Consider the following 19,852-nt stretch of genomic DNA (forward strand, 5'->3'; position numbering starts at 1 on the left):
GACATCTGTCTGTAGAGATTGCAAGCCTTCTGGTGACAGTTTTTTCTTATTTGGAAGGAAATAACTTTCCACTTGATTGGTTTGGCTCCCTCTTGTCATCAGCCAGGCCCTGTGATAAGAGCTGCTTCCTGGGCTTCTAAGGCTGTTGCCACGGGCACTGGCTTTACCTCCCAGAATGTCCTTATTTGTTGGGCACGCGTGGCAGGGGCTCTGCTAGAGAAGGCCTGCGTGGAGATGGAGTCCGGGGCGGGGGGGAGGGGGCGGACGGAACTAACCGGGGGGAGAGGTCACGTCGTGGTCGAGGAAGGAAGGGGAGACCCAGGCAGTCATTGAGAAGGGCAGAGACGCTCGAGGCCGGACATGAGTGTTGGGCTGGGGAGGGGCGTCAGACAACGGCTTTGCTCAGGCTCGTGAGGTTTGGAGGTGTAACCAAGCAGGATCCTAGAAAAATGGCTTCATACATCAACACCCCGCTTTGGACGAGACAGAGGGGGAGGCCGGGCTTACCCCGGCCGTGACATTTGCAGGCGCGTAACGGGGCTGGATCTGCAGGGCGCATTGTCCCGTCAGGCTGGGTGCTCCCGAAGGCGCCGTGTTGGGACAGGCGCCCAGACGCACCTGGCCTTGCAATGACACGAATACTTAACCCGCGCGGCCCGATGGTTGTCCTTTCCCCCGGAATTCAAGGCCTGCCTTCACGTGACGGAATTTTCTAAAGTCCCAACGATCCGTGTGTACGTTTTGAGCGTGAGAGAGGCCGAAGGTAAGCATGGGCTGGTGGCTCTGCCTCCGCCCCATCCTCAGGGCCAGACACAGCAGGGTCTCACCGCGGGAGGCGACCGGTCTGCCGCGTGACCTCGTGACCTCGGGCAGGCCGCCAAGCTCCTCTGGGCCTGCGGTTCCTTATCTACCCGAAAAATCCACTTGCGAGACTGTCATGAGGAGAGCTGGCTTGTGTAGCAGCCCTCCCAAAGAACAAGCAATAACCTCTGTTTTCCTTTCAGGAGAATTGCCCGTAAAACTCGGTGAACACAGTGTATTCGAAGCAAATTTAGCAAGGTGGTAGAATACGTAATTTTATTATTTTTTAATAATAGTTTTGATTTTTAAAACAGTCAAACCTTTTACAAGGGGTGATGTGAGGTACACGTTACAAAATTGACAAGTTGCACTAGGGTAGAGAATGGAGAATCTCGCTCCACGGCTGCCCCCCTCCCCTGGCTTGACTCAGTTTCTCTTTACAGAGTCAGTGTTACCAGTTTCTTGTGTAACATTCCAGAGATAAGAGTCTATATGGACATAAATAGCTTTTTTTATTTTTTATTTTTATTTTTTTTTTTTTTAAATTTTTTTTTTCAACGTTTTTTATTTATTTTTGGGACAGAGAGAGACAGAGCATGAACGGGGGAGGGGCAGAGAGAGAGGGAGACACAGAATCGGAAACAGGCTCCAGGCTCCGAGCCATCAGCCCAGAGCCTGACGCGGGGCTCGAACTCACGGACCGCGAGATCGTGACCTGGCTGAAGTCGGACGCTTAACCGACTGCGCCACCCAGGCGCCCCATGGGTATTTTAAAATTATAAAAATTGTGCATGCTCACTGTAAAAAAAAAAACCAAACACAAAAACTTGACGTAGAGGTATATACAGGAAACTGAAAAATCCAGCCCCCAGCCCCCTGCTCCCTAGAAGTAATCCTGATTACCATGTAATTAAAAATAAACACCGCACACAAAATAGAATCACCCTGTAAACAGGATTTTTGTAACCTGCTGCTTTTTAAGGGTTAACAAGGTGCATGGGGGGTTTTCGTTCTGTATGCGGAGAAGTATGTTTTCCATGGTTTATAGCATCCCATAGTTTGGCTTATAAGTTGTTGTACAGCTTCTGTAAGGTTTGTGAATAGTTTCTAGCAGAGGATTTCAAGCGGGCCTCCCGTACCTTGTTGCCACCCCTCCAGAGCGTGTGTTTGCCTGATGTCCGCGCATCCTGTCCGTCGGGGAGAAAACTTTCCTGGGTGCTGTGACCACCTCCCGTCAAGGAGCATGTTTGATACTCATCTAAACTGCCATTTGCATAATCTTTATAGCAGAGCTTTACAAGGCAGCTTCGGGCCAAATATTTATGGCCTAGGTTTAACTGAAACCCAAATAACGGCCAGACGCTTCTTCCAGGGAGAAATGATTCCTCTGGAGTTGTTTTCCAGAGGGATCTGTCAGAAGCTGCTTTACATTTTTGTGGTTTTAAGATAAAACTGCCTCAGTAAATAACGTATGGGGCAAAAACAAAAACAAAAACGAACAAAAAAAACCCCCCAAAAACCAAACCCGTGATCGTAGAGAAGGACTTTGAAGAGTCCGGGCTCATCAAGCCAGCAGAGAAATCCGAGGTGGTTTCAGCTCTTCTGAAGCATCACTGCTCCCCGGACGGGGGTGCAGACGACTGCGTATGAGGCTCACTCTCCTGGGCTCACGGTCTAGATAAGATCTCGAAATAAGCATGCTTCTCAGATGGCCTGACTGTTGCGCAGAATTTCCTGCCTCTGCCTTAGTTCTGGGAGCCTTCCAGTCCCTAATGGCACCTGTTTTATTTCACCGGGGGCTTTGTTATCCCACCTTATATCCCAAATATTTGAACTCCGGAGTCCGAATTGGCTTTGGCCGACGTTTTATGGCCGGACCAGCCTTACAGACTGCACTTAACTCAAACATATCCCAGATGCCGCCTGTCCCCTGGCTGAAGAGAGCTGTGTTATCACAGTATACACAGCAGACGCCTCTGTGCAGCACGGTGTCCCCAGAGCAGGACAGGGGCCACGGGCGTCTGTCAGTGTTCCGGGTGTAGGGCTTTGACTTCCTCCTTTCCTCCCAGCCACGCGGGGCCTTCTCTCCGGGGTCAGTTCATTCTGGGCTGTCAGCACTAGCCTCGGCTGGCCTCACTTTCCTGCCTCTACTGCCTGACCGCTGCTCTGGGGATGAATTACGAAATATTTTACAGAAATAATTTCCCAGACTATTTTTTTTTTTGTTTAAGAAATTTTCTTTGTCAGGGGCTCCTGGGTGGTTCAGTTGGTTAAGTGTCTGACTCTTGATTTCAGTTCAGATTATGATCTCGTGGTGAGTGGGTTTGAGCCCCGAGTCGGGCTCTGTGCTGACAGCTCAGAGCCTGGAGCCTGTTTCAGATTCTGTGTCTCCCTCTCTCTCTGCCCCCCCCCCCCCCATTTCTCTCTCTCAAAAATAAATACAGGTTAAAATTTTTTGAAAAAAATCTTGTCAAGATGAGGAAATGAAACATTTTGATGCGCTGGTGGGTAGTATGTGCTCAAGCGGGCTGGCTGTGATGTTTAGGGAGACAAATTCAGGGCCTCCAGCTTGAAAAACAGAGGAAGATATGCTTATGCAGCTCGAAATGTTCCCACATATGTTTGTACCCCTCTATCCTAACCTCTAACCCATCTACAATTTTTTTAATGTTTATTCATTTTTGAGAGAGAGAGAGAGAAAGACAGAGACAGAGACAGAGCGTGAGCAGGGGAGGGGCAGAGAGAGAGGGAGACACAGAGTCCGAAGCAGGCTCCAGGCTCCGAGCTGCCAGCACAGAGCCCGACTCGGGGCTCGAGCCCACAAACCGCGAGATCATGCTCTGAGCCGAAGTCGAATGCTCAACTGACTGAGCCCACCCCCCACCCCAGGCGCCCCCTCTCCTACAATTTTTGACTAAGTCAGTATCTAGTGTTTATCTTAACATGACTCTGTTCGTATAGTTGACCACCGAGCCGAGGAATTTTCTGTTACAGTTCTTTCCTCGCTTGTCTGATGTGTCACTCTTCTTGGAGTTAATAATTACCTTGCTATTTTTGTTAGCACACCGTTCACCACCGTGACTTCTCCGGGACCAGCCATATTTTTCCTTCCTCCCTGACTGTAAGGTGGGTTGTGGGCATCATGTTTTTCTTGGGAGTTTCCCTTGCTGGACCTCCCTTTCCTCCTGCTGTAGGACGACTCTTTGGTTTCGAAGGCCTGCTACGCAGGGGGTCAGCCTGGAGCTTCCCCTCTGCCCACCACCCCCCCCCCCCCCCCCGGCCTCTTTTGTTGGATTTCCTATTTCCTTGTCTTCCTCTCTCTTGGTTTGTACCCTTGTTTTGGTGGAGCACACTCTTTAGTAGCTTTCTGAGAAATGGTGCACGGGAAGCAAATGTTTTGAGTTCTTATGTGAGTGACCACGGTGGTTTCCTGCCCTCTACCTGTCGGGCGTTTGGCTGGACTTGGAGTGCCGGATTAAAAGTAATTTTCCTTTTGTTTTCATCTCTTTTACTTTGGAGGCTGTCCTTAGCTGCCTGGTAATCCACTGTTCATTCACATTGGAGACACTCTCCTTCGCTCGAAAATAATTTCCCTCGCCAGAAGTTTGCTCTCCCGTAGAGGTGAAAATATAATCCTTTGCAAAACTTCAAATGTGATATTATTTTCTTATACTGTCATTTCAGTGCTTGCCTGTAGAACAGACACGAAACATTCTGGAATTTTCACCTCGATATTCTTCCAAGTAACATTTCAGTAATATTCAGAACATAGAGTTTTGTGAGAGCATCTTCAGATTGTGGGGCTTTTTGTTGTCTGTGATTAAAAAGTGCAATTTAAAGGAAGGAAGGAAGGAAGGAAGGAAGGAAGGAAGGAAGGAAGGAAGGAGAAAGGAAGAAAGAAAGAAAAACCACACGGATTTTAAAAATCAGGTCATTTTTATTCAAGGTTTTTTATTTTGAAAATATTCTATGTTTCCTTCTGGTATTTTATTCTTTACATTAGATGTTTGATCCATTTGAAATTTATTTTGATGGAGGGAGACAAGTTCAGGGGCAACTTGGGTGGTTGTTTTTTTTTGTTCAGTCCCCAGGTGGCTGGCCAGGTGACCTGACCTCATTTACACCATAAAACAAATTCCCGAATAGAATTGTGTGTCTATTTTGGGATTCACCATTCTGTTCTGGTCTCTCTGTCTGTCTGTCTGTCTGTCCATAGGAAGGAACCAAACTGCTTACTTACTGACCTCATTGCTCTCCCTTTTCAGAATTTTCCGGGTTATTTTTAGTATTTATTTCCCGTAAGAACTTGAGAATCAATCTGTGTAATTCCACAAATAGTTCCGTGACTATTTTTATAGGAACAAGGATTGGGTTGAATTTATAGGTTAATTTAAGAAGAATGAACATCTTTAAGATTTGAGTCTTTTCTACCCAAGAATAGCATTTTTTCTTTCAATGTATTTGAATCCATATAAAATGTCTATAAATCATTTTTTTCCAAATAAATTAACCAGTTAACAAGAAACGTCATAATATATATAAAAATTTGTTTGCATACAAATGTTATATATAAATATTTCTTGTTAATTTGTTAATCATTTTATTTATTTTATTTTATTTTTTTAACGTTTATTTTTGAGAAAGAGAGCGAGACACAGAGCGAGTGGGGGAGGGGCAGAGAGAGAGGGAGACACAGAATCCGAACCAGCCTCCAGGCTCTGAGCTGTCAGCACAGAACCCTACGCAGGAGCTGGAACCCACAAGCGATGAGACCATGACCTGAGCCAAAGTCGGACGCTCAACCGACTGAGTCACCTGGGCGCCCTGTACTTTATTTTTCTTGCTTTAATTGTCCTGGGTCTCTTTTCCTCCACAATAATGTTCAACTGGTTACAGTTTTTCTATTGGAAGACTGAGATTTTAAGAAGCTAATTCTGTACCCAGCCACTTTTACAAATAATCTCATGGTTTAAAATAGTTTTCCCCTCCAAATAGCATTTCTTGTTGTGAGGTGTATCGTGCACACAGACAAGTACTTAAAGCTTATGCTACCACCTTAACAAACGGGCACGAAATAAATGCCCTGGCAGCGATGGCCCAGCTCACGGAGAGCACGTTGCTGGCAGTTCAGAAGCCTCCCATCTGTAATTATTTCTCAGTTGAATTAGTCGTCAGCGCTTAAAATGCAGGCGATTTGATATGAAAACTGGCTTTCTGGCCTCTCTTGAAGAGTCAGACCCTGCACTCAGGCTGGGCTGGGCCCCTCCTTCCCACCTGGCGGCCCGTGCCTGGAGCCCTGACTCTTTTAGATGACCTTGCGCTGTTGAACGCAACTTTAGGCCGATGTCAGCTGCCACCGAGCGTCGCACGTGGGGGACATGTGCCTTGGGGACGGCGGAAGTTCCGAACTTTGCTTTGACCGTAAAACCCGACCAAGTCGGTGGTTGGTTGGATGCTGGAAGGTGAGGCTCTGGTTCAGGCAGCAGGACGGCGCTGTTCCCCGAGACAGGGGCTCCCCCTCCTGACCCCCAAGTGCAGAGCGCACGATGAGCCTGTTTCTGGACGTGTGTAAGGCACTTGGGGCAAGGTGGGGAGATATCCAGGAGGCCGTTGGGCGTACGAGCCTAGAGCTCACGTTAGCTCTATAGATCTGGGGGCCAGCAGCTTCTAGAAGGCAGCTGAAGCCTTGGGCATGGACAGGATCATCCCAGGGAGAGCACTGGACGTGCAGGACTTCCAGGAGCCTTCGCTCCTGAAGACAGTGTGGAGTGTCCAGTGCCTAGCTGAGTGGTATTTCCAGGGGACACTAGAAAGAGAAGGACACTTCTACAGCCAGGCAGGGCAGCCACAAGGACAGCTGTGGCCCAGGAGCGAGACAAGAGCGTGTCCAAGGACGGCGAGGCAGGGAGGAGTCCAGCATGAGGTTCAGGCCTGCAGAGAGAGGAGGCAGGGCCAGGCCTGAGGAGGCCGGCAGGGTTTGGTGACAAGATGTCTGGGGGAGACTTGATGCGGGCAGGTGTGGAGATGAGGGGACCGAGGAGTTTGCGAGGACAGTTCTGTGTGGAAGGCGTGTGGTAAAGGGGCGGTAATGGGGTGCAGGGCGCGGTACCCGCGGGAGGAGGTGGAGTCCGGGCCAGGTGGGGAGAGGAGGGTGGGTGTGCGTGTGTTGGTTTTGTTTCAGTTCTTCCAAGATTGTAGGAACTCGGCCTTCCCTGACTGTTGATGGACGGAGCTGGCAGGTCGAGGAAGCAGGAGGACCCCGGGTTAGGACGCGGAGCCCAGGAGGAGGGTCAGCCTTGGGTGGGAGGAGGGCTTCTTCTGTCAGAAACGGGAGGAACCCTGTGTGTGATGCGAGTACTCGGGCTCGTAGGGTTCGTAGCAGGAGTGCTCGAACACCAAGTGCTCGCCTCATGGCTCCTGGATCTCTGTGCTGAAGGAGGTGAGGCTTTCCACAGAGACGGGGGCAGGGGGGTAGATCTGAGAGAGTGGGGAGGCTCTGGTGTGACAGCAGGAGGGAGGGCAGACCGGGGAGACCTCCAGGATGCAGGGTAGAGGGCCCTCGGTGCGCCCATCTGTGTGGTCCCGCCTCGCTCGGCCGCCGTCCGGGTGCGCAGCGGGGATGACGACAGATTTAGCCAGGGTGGGGGTTCCGCCAGGTGGCTTACACTGATGAGCCAGCCAAGCCGGTGAGGATGGCAGGAGGGCGGTGGAAGTGACAGATGGCAGGGTCTGTGGTGGAGGAGGCAGTGATGGGAGGGGACACATAGCTGGGAAGAGAGCCCAGAGTCAGTGGTCTGAAGGTGTCTGGGAGGTCAAAGAGCAGGTCCTTTGGGAGGGCTTGAGGGCTAGTCCCTGGACAGGGGTGGGGGGGGGCAGCTGGGCTCCGGCAGAGCCGAGTCTGAGTGGCTGATCCCCGAGGTGGAGGACACAGGACCTGGGAATGATGGCTGGCTGGAAGAGAAGGGGTTGAAGCTCACTGGGTAGGAGGGCCACAAATGCAATTAAAATTTCTCTGGCATTTGGGGCGCCTGGGTGGCTCAGTCAGTTGAGCGTCCAACTTCAGCTCAGGTCATGATTTCACGGTTTGTGGGATGGAGCCCCGCATCGGGCTCTGTGCTGACAGTTCGGAGCCTGGAGTCTGCTTCGGACTCTGTGTCTCCTCCTCTCTCTGCCCCTCCCATGCTCATGCTCTGTCTCTCTCTGTCTCTCAGTAACAAATAAACGTTAAAAAAAATTGTTTTTTAGATTTCTCTGGCATTGTGTTTAACAAAGGAACAAGAAACAATTGAAATCAAAGTTTTAAAAAGTTTGCTTGTTTATTTTGAGAGAGATAGAGCACAAGTTGGGGAGGGGCAGAGAGAGAGAGAGAGGGGAGAAAATCCTAAGCTGGCTCCTCTCTGTTAGTGCAGAGCCTTTTGTGGGGCTCAAACTCACAAAACTGTGAGATCATGACCTGAGCCAAAACCAAGAGTTGGACACTTAACCAGCTCAGCCCCCCAGGTGCCCCTAAAGTCAATTTTAATACTCAGGCCAATATTCCCCAAGTATTATCATTCCAGCGTGTAATATAAAACTTACTAATGGTGAGTTTTCTATGCTTTTTTTTCCCCCTTGCAAAGTCCTCTCTGTCTTCCATCTCTGTGTCTTTTTCTTTACTTTCCAAGAAATTTCTGTCAATTTTATTGTTAATGGGCTTGTTTTCTGCTATCACCTTTAATTTCCAAGAACCATTTAGGTGTTCCCTTCTAAAGCATCTTGGTTTTGTTTCACGGATATTCTTTTGTATCTTTTATCTCTCTCAGGGTGTTAGCGACAGTTGCGTTTAGTTTTCTTACTTGGTGTGCACAGTCTTCTTTCTGTGGCCTCTGTCCCGTCTTGTTTCCTTCTCGTTGCCTTTTGTGTTTTCCTTCCTCTGTTTGTTTTGGTTCCTGCCTTTTGTGCCAGGAAGGACAGAGCCTAATGTTTTTTGATCCTTGGTTGTCCATATTTAAGGACAGGGAGCTGGAAAGCAGATTGGATGCTCGGCTGAGCAGGTGAGCAGGTAGTGGGGCTAATCAACAGTGAGCCTCAGGTTTATCTGGTGGGCTGTTTTCAGGGGACTCCTGAGATCACTGTCCTTGGGACTTGGCCTCTCAGGCTGGCCAGAGGTCACAGAAAACAGTCTGAGTGGCTCAGTCGGTTGAGTGTCTGACTTTGGCTCAGGTCATGATCTCACTGTTTTGTGTGTTTGAGCCCCGCATCAGGCTCTGCATTGACAGCGTGGAGCCTGCTTGGTTCTCTCTCTGCCCCTCCCCCACACATGTGCGAGTACATGTTCTCTCTCTCTCTCAAAATAAATACATAAACATTTAAAAAAAAAAACAGGAAAAAAAAGAAAGAAAATAGTCTTTCAAACTTTGTTCTGGAGGGTGCTGATCCAGTGGCCTGAGAGCCGGTTGCTGGGTGGGGAAAAGAAAGCAGGGGGGGTCTTAACATTCATTGTGCATATGGGCCCTTAATGTCCCCTTCTGTCAGTATGTTACCCTCTCCTTCAGCTGGGCCTGGGGTCCCCAGTCTAGGTCAGGCACTTGAGCTGCTTTGCTTTACTTCCCCCCACCCTTGCCCCCAGGTCCCTGCTGATTCTCTTTGTGGAGATCGACTACTGGGAAAGGCTGCTCTTTGAGACCCCCCATTACGTGGTGAATGTCGCTGAGCGAGCAGAGGACCTGCGCATTCTTCGGGAAAACCTGCTCCTGGTGGCTCGAGACTACAATCGGTAAGGCGGCCTCCCGCATGCACTCTGTGCCCCCTCTGTGTCTTATCTGCCCCATGATGTCATCTAGCTCCTACGCTATCTGTCCTTTACCTTTTACTGGCTCAAAAAAAAAAAAAAAAAAAAAAAGCTTTCTCCTATTCTCTGGTATGGCCCCGTGATTGCTCCTGGCCCTTGCTCTTATCTTCTAGCTTCAGAGCAGAGGGCAAAAACAACCGCGTCCCCTGCAACCCCACAGGGCACTTGGATCACGTATATCGCGGGCCTAGGTCACTTTTCCAGGAATGAAACTGGGGGCATTAGGATTACGAGCACAGTGTCATATCAGATGTGTTGAATCAAGGCCACGCTGGCACCCCTTTTCTTGATACCCTTGGCACTTGTCTCTGGAGTGAGGCTTTGTTCTGGGACGGGTACCTTTCTGGGTCCGGTTAAAGCCCAAGTGGGTGGAACCACAGTTCAAGTGTCTGTCTAGAACCGCACTGTCCAATATAGTGGCCACCAGTCGCACGTGGCTCTATTTTTTTTAAATAAAAAAAATCTTTTAGTGTTTATTTATTTTTGAGAGAGATAAAAAGACAGAGTGCAAGTAGGGGAGGGGCAGACACAGCATCGGAAGCAGGCTCCAGGCTCTGAGCCGTCGGCACAGAGCCCGACGCGGGGCTCGAGCCCGCAAACCGTGAGATCATGACCTGAGCCGATATTGGACGCTTAACCGACCGAGCCACCCAGGCGCCCCACTTTCTATTTTAATTAATTAGTTGGAATTAAATAAGAATTTTAAATTGAGCTGTTCACTCGCACAGGCCACATGTCAAGTGCCCCACCGCCACGTGTGGTTAGTGGTGACCCTGCTGGACAGCACAAACTGTAGAAGGGTTTCCATTATCGCCAAGAGTTTTATTGGAAAACACAGCCCGGCTCGCGAACTTTCAGATTTCTCCACCGAGTGTCCTGGTGTGGGGGAGGGGTCTGCAGCGTGTGTCCGGCCGGCTGCCAGCCTTCCCTCGCCCACAGGATCATCGCCATGCTGTCCCCAGATGAGCAGGCCCTCTTCAAAGAACGTATCCGATTTCTGGATAAGAAGATCCGCCCTGGACTCAAGAAACTGCATTGGGCCTTGAAGGGGGCCAGCGCCTTCTTCATCACGGAGTGCCGTATCCACGCCAGCAAGGTGGGTCATGGTCCTGAGACTCGGAGGGTCTGTGAGGCTGACCCAGAGGCCGCTGCATGAATCATCGGGGCCCGAGTCTCGGGTGGTGGCGGAGAGACAGAGAGAGGTGTGTGTGCTTAGAGGCAAAGCGTGCTCAGGGAAGGACCTGTCCTTTGTTCTTGTTTTTGTTTTTCACATCAGCCACTCTAGCCAGAGGACAGGTGGGGGGGCTCGGGCTAAGCGGGGAGGGTCTGTCCCCACGCTGAAGCCGTGAGTCTCTCCCCCACGGGTGTGGTCTGCCCACAGGTGCAGACCATCGTGAATGACTTCAAGGCCTCCACTCTGACCATCGGCTGGCGAGCCCAAGAAATATCCGAGACGCTGCTGGTGCGCATCAGCGGCAAACGGGTGTACAGGGACCTGGAGTTCGAGGAGGACCAGAGGGAGCACCGGGTGGCCGTGCAGCAGAAACTGATGGGCCTGTACCAGGACGTGGTGGCCATCATGACCAACTCCTACGAAGTCTTCAAGAACGACGGCCCTGAGGTGGGGGTCCTCTGGGCAGGGCTTTGTGGCTCAGCGAGCCCCCCCCCCCCCCCCCCGCCGGGGCCACCAGACCTGTCTCGCGGTTTCTGCCTCCTACCCTTAGTGGGTGCTTCTCAGATGTCCCGTTCCAGTCTTGGTTCCGCCCAACCTCCCGCCTTTCCAACCTTCTTCCTTCGGGACTCCGCATCCTACGGGCTCGTTTCCTTCCCCGCTGGCTGGTTCTCGTCTCCCAGGACCTGCCCTGTGTGTCCTGAGGGTTTCCCTGTCCCCCCCGCCCCCCCCCCCCCGCTCCCCGCCAGATCCAGCAGCAATGGATACTGTACACGATTCGCTTGAACCGCATGATGGAGGATGCCCTGCGCCTCAATGTGAAGTGGTCACTGTTGGAACTGTCCAAGGCCATCAACGGGGATGGAAAGGCCATGCCCAACCCGCTCTTCCGAGTGCTGGTCATCCTCCAGAACGACCTACAGGGAGGTGTGGCGCAGGTGGGGGCCGCTACCGCTACCGTCCACAACTCCGAACTTTATTTTCCGTTTCCCTCGATCCTGAAACTTGGCCCTTGGCCTCGACTTTATCCTGAGGGCCTCGGGGGCCCATGCTGAGGTGTTTTTCCACCTTGCCAGTCCTGGGGCTGGTCTCCTCCACGGCCTGTGCTGAGGCCGCCTCCGCTGTGCTTCCCCCCCCCCCCCCCGCCCCCGCAGGTGGAATTCTCACCCTCTCTGCAGACCCTGGCGGGCGTGGTCAACGACATTGGCAGCCACCTCTTCTCTACCATCTCGGTCTTCCGCCACCTCCCTGAAATTCTCATCAGGCGCAAGTTTCAGCGCGACCCCATCCACGTCATCGTGGGTGAGTGGGCGGTGGGGAGGGTGCCGGGCGCAGGGGCGTCAGGGGCTCGGAGGGCAGGGTTGGGCGGGGCCGGCAGGAGAGGCCAGGGCCGCTTCCGGACACGCGGGGGGCCGGGGGAACCCGGGGTGGGGGTCAGACCGGGGAAGGTGGCGAGGGCGGGCCGCGGCAGGCGGAAGTTGGGGGACTAACGCCCGGGGGCTCCGGGCCCGGGGCGGAGGTGAGTGCGGCGCGCTTTGCTGGCTCTTGAAGAGGGAGACGAGGACATCAGGAAGATCCAGGCCCAGATAAGCGGCGGCATGGCCAGCAACGCGAGCCTGCTGCAGACCTACCTCAAGACCTGGGACTTGTACCGGGAGATCTGGGAGATCAACAAGGACTCTTTCATCCGCCGCTACCAGCGCCTCAACCCCCCCGTGTCTTCCTTTGATGCCGACATCGCCCGGTGAGGGGCCGAGGTGTCCGGGAGGCGCAGAGCCCCGGGCACGGGGCTGGGCTGGGGAGCGCCGCCGAAGCGCGTGCCCTCCGCTCCGGGCGAAGACCGTCAACCGGCAGGCGGCCCGTGCCCCCTGGGCCCCCAGGGTCCTGGGAAGCAGGTGTGACCCTTTCCTACCTGCCAAGGTTGCGAGGTCATCGAGTATACGAGAAAGCGCCTCGCGGGCCCCGAAGCCCCGTGCGGAGGTGCTCATTACCCAGGCTTCAGGGGGTGAGGGCCGTGGCTCAGGCATGCGGGGCGCCGGGGCGGTGGGGTTGGAAGGAGAGGGAGTCCAGCCGGGACGTCAGGAGAGGCTTCGTGAAGGGGGTGACGGGAGGCTGGGCTTGCCCGAGTGGGCAGGGTTTCCACAGGCAGACGTGGGCAGCGGGGAGGGCATTCCGGGCGGAGACAACAGCGCCCGAAAGGCATAAAGACGGGAACACGTGAGCGTGTTCAGCAGGGAGCGAGCGGTCTCGGACACAGGTACAGGAGCGGAGGTGTGCAGGGGGCTTTAGACCGAGCAGACAATGTCACCCTCCCAAGAGCAGTAGGGGTTCTGTTCACATCGCCGTGTGATCGATGGGAAATCGGGGCTCAGGACAGTGTAAATAACCTGTCCGAGGTCGCCGAGCCCGGGAGCAGCGGTGGGCGCTCAACTCAGATTCGTGCGACTTTAAAGCCTTGAATGCCAGACTGAGGAGTCTGACTGGTGGCCCCCGGGGCAGCGGTTGGGAAAATGACGTGATCCCAGCCGTAAGGCTGGGCTGCACTGACGCGGGAGCAGGGGGATGCCTCAGAGCTGCCACATGAGTCTGGGGGGTAAGAGACCGGAACCGGGACTGGCCGCGGGGCCGTGGGCTCGGCCGCCGCTGGCCCGGCCCGAACAAGCGGGAACGTGGGTCCTCGCAGCTACGCCGAGGTGGCTAACAACGTGCAGAAGGAGGAGACGGTCCTCAACATCCAGTTTGTGCTGCTGGACTGCTCACACCTCAAGTTCTCGCTGGTGCAGCACTGCAACGAGTGGCAGGGCAAGTTCACGGCCCTGCTCAAGGAGATGGCGGCCCGGCGCCTCCTGGAGCTTCACACCTACCTGAGGGAGAACACGGAGAAGTAGGCGCACAGGCTGGGGCGGCAGGGGTGCGGGGAGGGCGGGCTCGGCCCCTCCCACTCGCAGGCTCTCTCCCCGCCTGCCTCCAGAATCAGCCACCCTCCCCAGACGCTGGAGGAGCTGGGGGTCAGTCTGCAACTCCTGGAGACCCTGCAGCACGACCTGTCCGGCCTGGAGGCCCAGATCCCCCCCATCCACGAGCAGTTTGCCATCCTCGAGAAGTACGAGGTGCCCGTCCAGGACAGCGTGAGTGCCCGTGTGCGGTCCAGCCGGGGCGGGCCCGCACCAGCGGCGGGGCGTGCAGGACGTGGGCCCCCAGGGGGTGGGTCCCATGCGGTCCCGGGGGACCGCTGAAGAGCCAGCCGGGCAGCAGGTGCGAGGTTCCGGGGCCCCCGAGAGCCAAAGCCAACTCCGTGATAATCTGGGTCAGCTTCTGGATTTCTCTGAGGCCCGGCGGCTCGTGGCTTCATTTCTTTGGGCCTCGTGGCAAGTGGAACTTGGCCACAGACTCTGGTCCGGAGGATCAGAACGGAGGCCTTGAAAGCATTGGTGAGAGGGGCAGACCCCCTGCTCGTGGGCCATGGTCCCCTCGTCGACGTCCCCAGGTCCTGGAGATGCTGGACAGCCTCAACGGGGAGTGGGTCATCTTCCAACAAACCCTGCTGGACAGTGAGCAGATGCTAAAGAGACACAAGGAGAAGTTCAAAACGGGCCTCATCCACTCGGCCGATGATTTCAAGAAGAAAGCCCACAACCTTCTGGAAGACTTTGAATCCAAAGGTACCCCTTTCTCGACTCTTCTCCCCCTACCTCTGTTGCGACCCAGCCTTTCTAAGCCCAGGTCCCCAGGGAGGCAGGAACAAGGATGAGCAGAGGGAGGACGGTGCTGCGGAGGGGAAGGAGCCCTGGCACCTGCCTTTGGGGCCGCGCCTGCCATCGCCGACTGTTGGTCGGAGCGCACCCGAATTTCTAGTTTTCTCACGCCTTCCCGTGGCCTGCCCATTTCTGCTTCTCAAGCCACGTCTGAGAGTTTTTGCTAAGATTGACCGTCTTGCTTTCCCTCTTGTTTTCCTCCCCCTCCTCGTGTGAGGAGAGGGAGATGTGCCCACCGAGAGGTAGGAGAGCCGCGACGGGCCTTCCCGGGGACGACGGCCTCGAGCAGGGGATGTGAGCCTCACCCTGGTCTCCCACAGGCCCCTTTACCAGTAACGTGGGACATCAGTCCGCCCTAGAGCAGATTGCCCAAGTGCAGGCCATGCTGAATGCCATGCGGGAGGAAGAACAGAGTCTCCGCTCCAACCTGGGCATCTTCAAGATCGAACAGCCAGTCTCCAAGGACCTGCAGAACCTGGAGAAGGTGGTGTGCCGGGCCGGGCCCTTGTAACCAAAGGATGGGGCAGGGGAAGGAGCTTGCGGCCTAAGGGCCCGACCAGTGCCCACCAGCAACGTAGTACGAGGCTTCCGTTTCTCCGCGGCCTCGCGGACACATGGTCACCCCACACCCCTTCTTGGGGCCAGCCGTCCTGCTGGGCCTGGACATTGAGGACGAGCCCCTAAGGCAAGACGGCGGAGAAAGAGACGTGACCTGATGAGGCGGCCCTGTGACGCGGAGTGAACGAGGGGGGCAGAGGACCCGCGTGTCTGTCAGGGAGGAAGAGGGGGGGAGTCCTGCCACCCAATGCATCTTCTGCCCTTGGCCGTGAAGGAACTAGACGCCCTGCAGCAAGTCTGGGAGATCACGCGGGACTGGGAGGAGAACTGGAACCAGTGGAAGATGGGCCGGTTCCTGACCCTGAAGACAGAGGCCATGGAGACCATGGCCCACGGGCTGTTCCGCCGCCTCACCAGACTAGCCAAAGAGTACAAGGTGCGTGGAGGACGGAGTGAGGGCCGGGGGATGGGCCCGTGCGGGGAAGGCGGTCAGGGCTTCTGACGTCTTCCGTTGTTTTGCCCAGGACCGCAACTGGGAAGTTATCGAAACCACTCGCTGGAAAATAGAGCAGTTCAAGAGGACCATGCCTCTCATCTCGGACCTGCGAAACCCGGCCCTTAGAGAGAGGTGAGGCCGCTCCTTTGCTCCTGGGGGCCGCCCCTGGCCTGTGCCGTCACCTGGTCCTCTCAGTGTCCCCTCCCCGTGTGCGTGGCTCTCCCCGCCCCCGCACACAAGCACCCTTCTTGAAGCCTTCGCGAGAGCCTGCCGCGTCCTCTGTCTTTCCGCTATCGCTGTCCCTGCTCCTCTGGCCTTCCAGCTCCTTCTGTCTTTCCTTCCCGCCGTGTCTGCCCTCGTTTCATGTTCTGTCACGGCTCAGCTTGACACCTTCTGTCATGCAAACGGTTGTATTCTTTTTTTTAATTTTTAAAAAACGTTTATTTTTGAGAGAGAGAGAGAGAGAGACAGAGACAGAGCACAAGCAGGGGAGGGGCAGAGAGAGAGAGGGAGACAGACTCTGAAGCAGGCTCCAGGCTCTGAGCTGTCAGCACGGAGCCTGATGTGACCCTCAAACCCACGAACCGCGAGATCATGACCTGAGCTGAAGTCGGACGCTTAACTGACTGAGCCACCCAGGTGCCCCATTCTTTTTTTTTTTTTTCTTTTTAAGTTTATTTATTTATTTTGAGAGAGAGAGCGAGCGGGCGGGCATGTGCAAGTGTGCACGCGAGCGGGGTAGGGGCAGAGAGAGAGAATCCCCAGCAGGCTCCACGCTGTCAGGGAGGCTGGAACTCACAAACTTCTAGATCACGACGTGAGCCGAAATCTACAGTCTGACGCTTAACCGACTGGAGCCACCCAGGCGCCTCCAAAAGGTTTTATTCTGATGTAGTCCAAGGTATCACTTTCTTCCTTCATAGTTTTTGGTTTTGGACCTTGTTTAAGAAGACCTCCCTTTGGGGCGCTTGGGTGGCTCAGTCGGTTAAGTGTCAGACTCTTGATTTCGGCTCAGGTCATGATCTCACAGTTTGTGAGTTTGAGCCCCGCATTGGGCTCTGTGCTGACAGCATGAAGCCTGCTCGAGATTCTCCCTCTCTCTCTGCCCCTCTCCAACTCGCACCCTCTGTGCCTCTCTCAAAATAAATAAATAAGCTTAAAAAAAAAGTAAAAAAACACCTCCCCTGCCTAGAGTTACACATGCATTTTCTCCATACTTTCTTCTAATACTTTATAATTTTATTTTGCAAGTTTTTACTCTTTGTATGCATCCGGAACCCACTGGATGATAGAAGAAGGCTTTGCAGCCGTTGAGGGTGGAATAAACGGTTTTATGAGAGGCGTTTTAACAATCATCTATTCCTCTAGAAGGAAGTAATCGTACTTCTTTTGCATTGTGTCCAGTGCAGTGTTTCTGGGCCATGCTTCCCTGTCCAGTATTCTGTGCTTAAGTCCAACTTGACCGCTTCACTTGCTTAACGCCCCCCTGGCCTCAGTTTCCTCACGTACAGATGGAAGAGCTAAAAGTCCGCGTGTATGTGGGTTGAGAGCATTAAATGAGCTGTTTCACGCAAGACGCCTAGCCCTGCCTGTTGTCGACGGTAAACCCGCCGTTATCAGTCTCAACTGTCTCTCCAGAGAGTCACCGGCTCCGTCTCTGTATTTCCCCACCGTGCCTAAGATTGCGTTTAGGGCCCGTTTAGTAAATACCTGTTGAATCGCGAATCAATTCATGTACAGAATCGTACTGTCCCAGCGGGAGCAAGGAAGCCTGTGGGCTGATGCTGACGCTTTTCAGTAGGCCCTCGCGGCCGGCCTCGTGGTCTGACCTCCTGTCCCTGGCTGCAGGCACTGGGACCAGGTCAGGGAAGAGGTCCAGAGGGAGTTCGATCAGGAATCTGAGAGCTTCACCCTGGAGCAGATTGTGGAGCTCGGGATGGACCAGCACGTGGAGAAAATCGGCGAGATCTCCGCCTCAGCCACCAAAGAGCTGGCTATAGAGTTGGTATGACAGAGCCCCCTTCCGTACCCCCACCACCCCCGCTCCCGGGACACCCCCCACCGTGCCAAGCTTTCCACCATCTAACGGCCCCTCCGTGTTCCTGTTCCCTTTGGGCACTACCAGATCGCTCTGTCCCCCAATTTCTTTCCGCAGGCCTTAGAGAACATCGCCAAGACCTGGGATGGGATTCAGCTAGACATAGCTCCCTACAAGGACAAGGGTCATCACCGGCTCAGGTAGACGGGGCCTCGGCGCGCCGGGCGAGGGCAGGGCCGTGTGGCCTGGGCTGCAGACCGGGCCCGAGGGCTGGCAGGTGGGAACGGACTCCGATTTGGATGCCTCCCCGCTGCCCCCTCCGACACACAGAGGCACGGAGGAGGTGTTCCAGGCACTGGAGGACAACCAGGTGGCCCTGTCCAGCATGAAGGCTTCCCGTTTTGTCAAGGCCTTTGAGAGGGAAGTGGACCACTGGGAGCGCTGCCTCTCCCTCATTTTGGAGGCCGTCGAGACGGTGCTCATGGTGCAGCGGCAGTGGATGTACCTGGAGGTCAGGACTCACGCCCGAGCGGCCCCGCAAACCCTTTCCTCCCCCCTCTCTCTCTGCAGGTCTGACGCATTTGCCCTGTTACCAGCCTCGTTTCCTCGCTCTGAAGTCATTCCTTTTTTTTTTTTTTTTTTTTAATTTACTTTGAGAGAGAGAGAGAAACAGCACACACAAGCAGGAGAGGGGCAGAGACAGAGAGAGAGAGAGAGGGAAAGAATTCCAAGAAGACTCTGGACTGTCAGCTCGATCCCACAAACCCGCGAGATCATGACTTGAGCCGAAATCAAGAGCTGGACACAGGGCGCCTGGGTGGCTCAGTCGGTTAAGTGTCCGACGTCAGCTCAGGTCGCGATCTCGCGGTCCGTGACTGTGAGCCCCGCGTCGGGCTCTGTGCTGACGGCTCAGAGCCTGGAGCCTGCTTCCGATTCTGTGTCTCTCCCTCTCTCTGCCCCTCCCCTGCTTGTGCTCTGTCTCTCTGTTTCAAAAATAGACAAAACTATTAAAAAAAAAAAAAAAAAGAGTTGGAGACTTACCCGACTTAGACACCCAGGTGCCATATCTTTTTTTAAAAGTTTATTTATTTATTCTAAAGTCATTCTTCCATCTCGGCCCTGAGCATCTGACTCTCGGTGATTGCCTTTTGTCTTCAGTTCCCTCCTTGAAAAGCCTTTGCTCTCTTTTCGTTTTTCTTCTTGGACCAAGTATCTGGCCTCCCAGCCCCAACTTGCCTTCCCCAACTTGGGGCGTCTTGCCCTTTGGCTCCTTCTCTTCCTCCCACTATCACTCCTGGTCTGGGAGCAGGGAGTGTGGGAGACACAGCCTCTCACCCCGGTCCTTGGCCCCTCAGAATATCTTCCTGGGAGAGGACATCCGTAAGCAGCTGCCCAGTGAATCAGCCCTGTTTGACCAGATCAACAGCACCTGGAAATCCGTCATGGACCGCATGAACAAGGACAGCAATGCTCTCCGGGCCACCCACCACCCAGGTCTGTCGAGCTCCACCCGGGCGGGGGCCCGCTGTGCGTGGAGGCCGGGGCCACGTGCTTCAGCGGTCAGAGGACTGACAGTCGTCCCTGGCCTCCGTCCCGTGACCATCGCCTCTTCCAAGCTTTAGAATAACAGTTCAGCAAAACAAACTAACTCATCTCGTATTTGGGTGGAGTGTACTATAAGCTTATAGAGAGCGGGATACAGAGTCAGAGTTGAGTTCAAAATCGGCCTCCTGCCTTCCAGCCAGTGTGGTTTCGGGGGGCTTCCTCCACGCCACGGTCTCCTCCCTGCAGCAGGGGCGGGGGCTCGCGGCAGCTCTTTCTTAGCCTTCTTGCGAGGCTCGTGGAGGCGTATGTAATACTCAGTACGGGGTCTGGCGTGTGCTCAGTTGCTAGCACTGTGCCTCAGGAACCTTCGCCGAGCTGGTTCACTCAAAGGGACGATACAGGTAAATGAGGTAACGCAAATCGAGCGCTTACCACATCAGGGGCGCAGGGTAAGCCCTTGGTGACTGTTAGCTGTTGTCATCGTTACCTTGACTTTAATTGGTTTATCAGGTTAACTGGTCTTGATTGTAGATCCTTTGGTAAGCGTGGGGATGGGGTGAGGGGGTGGGGGAGAGACGCACACACAGAAGGGCCTGTTTGATTGTGGTAGGCTGGGGTAAAGAATCAGCGAGCGAGGTTTGGCGATGGGCACCAAGAA

The 19,852-nt window shown here is 54.3% G+C and overlaps 1 protein-coding gene across 5 annotated transcripts in view; it reads left to right on the top strand.

Moving 5' to 3' along the window:
• The window catches only part of DNAH2 (dynein axonemal heavy chain 2), a 93,075-nt gene that overhangs the window by 24,971 nt on the left and 48,252 nt on the right, over window positions 1-19,852 (top strand). For all 5 annotated transcript variants that reach the window (XM_078437831.2, XM_078437832.2, XM_078437833.2 and 2 more), the window contains exons 15-30: window positions 9,410-9,556; window positions 10,571-10,727; window positions 11,013-11,252; window positions 11,552-11,740; window positions 11,957-12,104; window positions 12,354-12,546; window positions 13,486-13,686; window positions 13,774-13,930; window positions 14,290-14,464; window positions 14,878-15,041; window positions 15,390-15,551; window positions 15,640-15,743; window positions 17,460-17,616; window positions 17,767-17,849; window positions 17,980-18,160; window positions 19,005-19,143. In XM_078437831.2, the coding sequence (XP_078293957.2) occupies window positions 9,410-9,556; window positions 10,571-10,727; window positions 11,013-11,252; window positions 11,552-11,740; window positions 11,957-12,104; window positions 12,354-12,546; window positions 13,486-13,686; window positions 13,774-13,930; window positions 14,290-14,464; window positions 14,878-15,041; window positions 15,390-15,551; window positions 15,640-15,743; window positions 17,460-17,616; window positions 17,767-17,849; window positions 17,980-18,160; window positions 19,005-19,143 (2,597 nt within the window). The remainder of the gene's footprint in view (window positions 1-9,409; window positions 9,557-10,570; window positions 10,728-11,012; window positions 11,253-11,551; window positions 11,741-11,956; window positions 12,105-12,353; window positions 12,547-13,485; window positions 13,687-13,773; window positions 13,931-14,289; window positions 14,465-14,877; window positions 15,042-15,389; window positions 15,552-15,639; window positions 15,744-17,459; window positions 17,617-17,766; window positions 17,850-17,979; window positions 18,161-19,004; window positions 19,144-19,852) is intronic.

Source organism: Panthera onca, chromosome E1 (assembly GCF_046562875.1).
Source record: "Panthera onca isolate mPanOnc1 chromosome E1, mPanOnc1 haplotype 2, whole genome shotgun sequence".
NCBI classification, from domain to species: Eukaryota; Metazoa; Chordata; class Mammalia; order Carnivora; family Felidae; genus Panthera; species Panthera onca.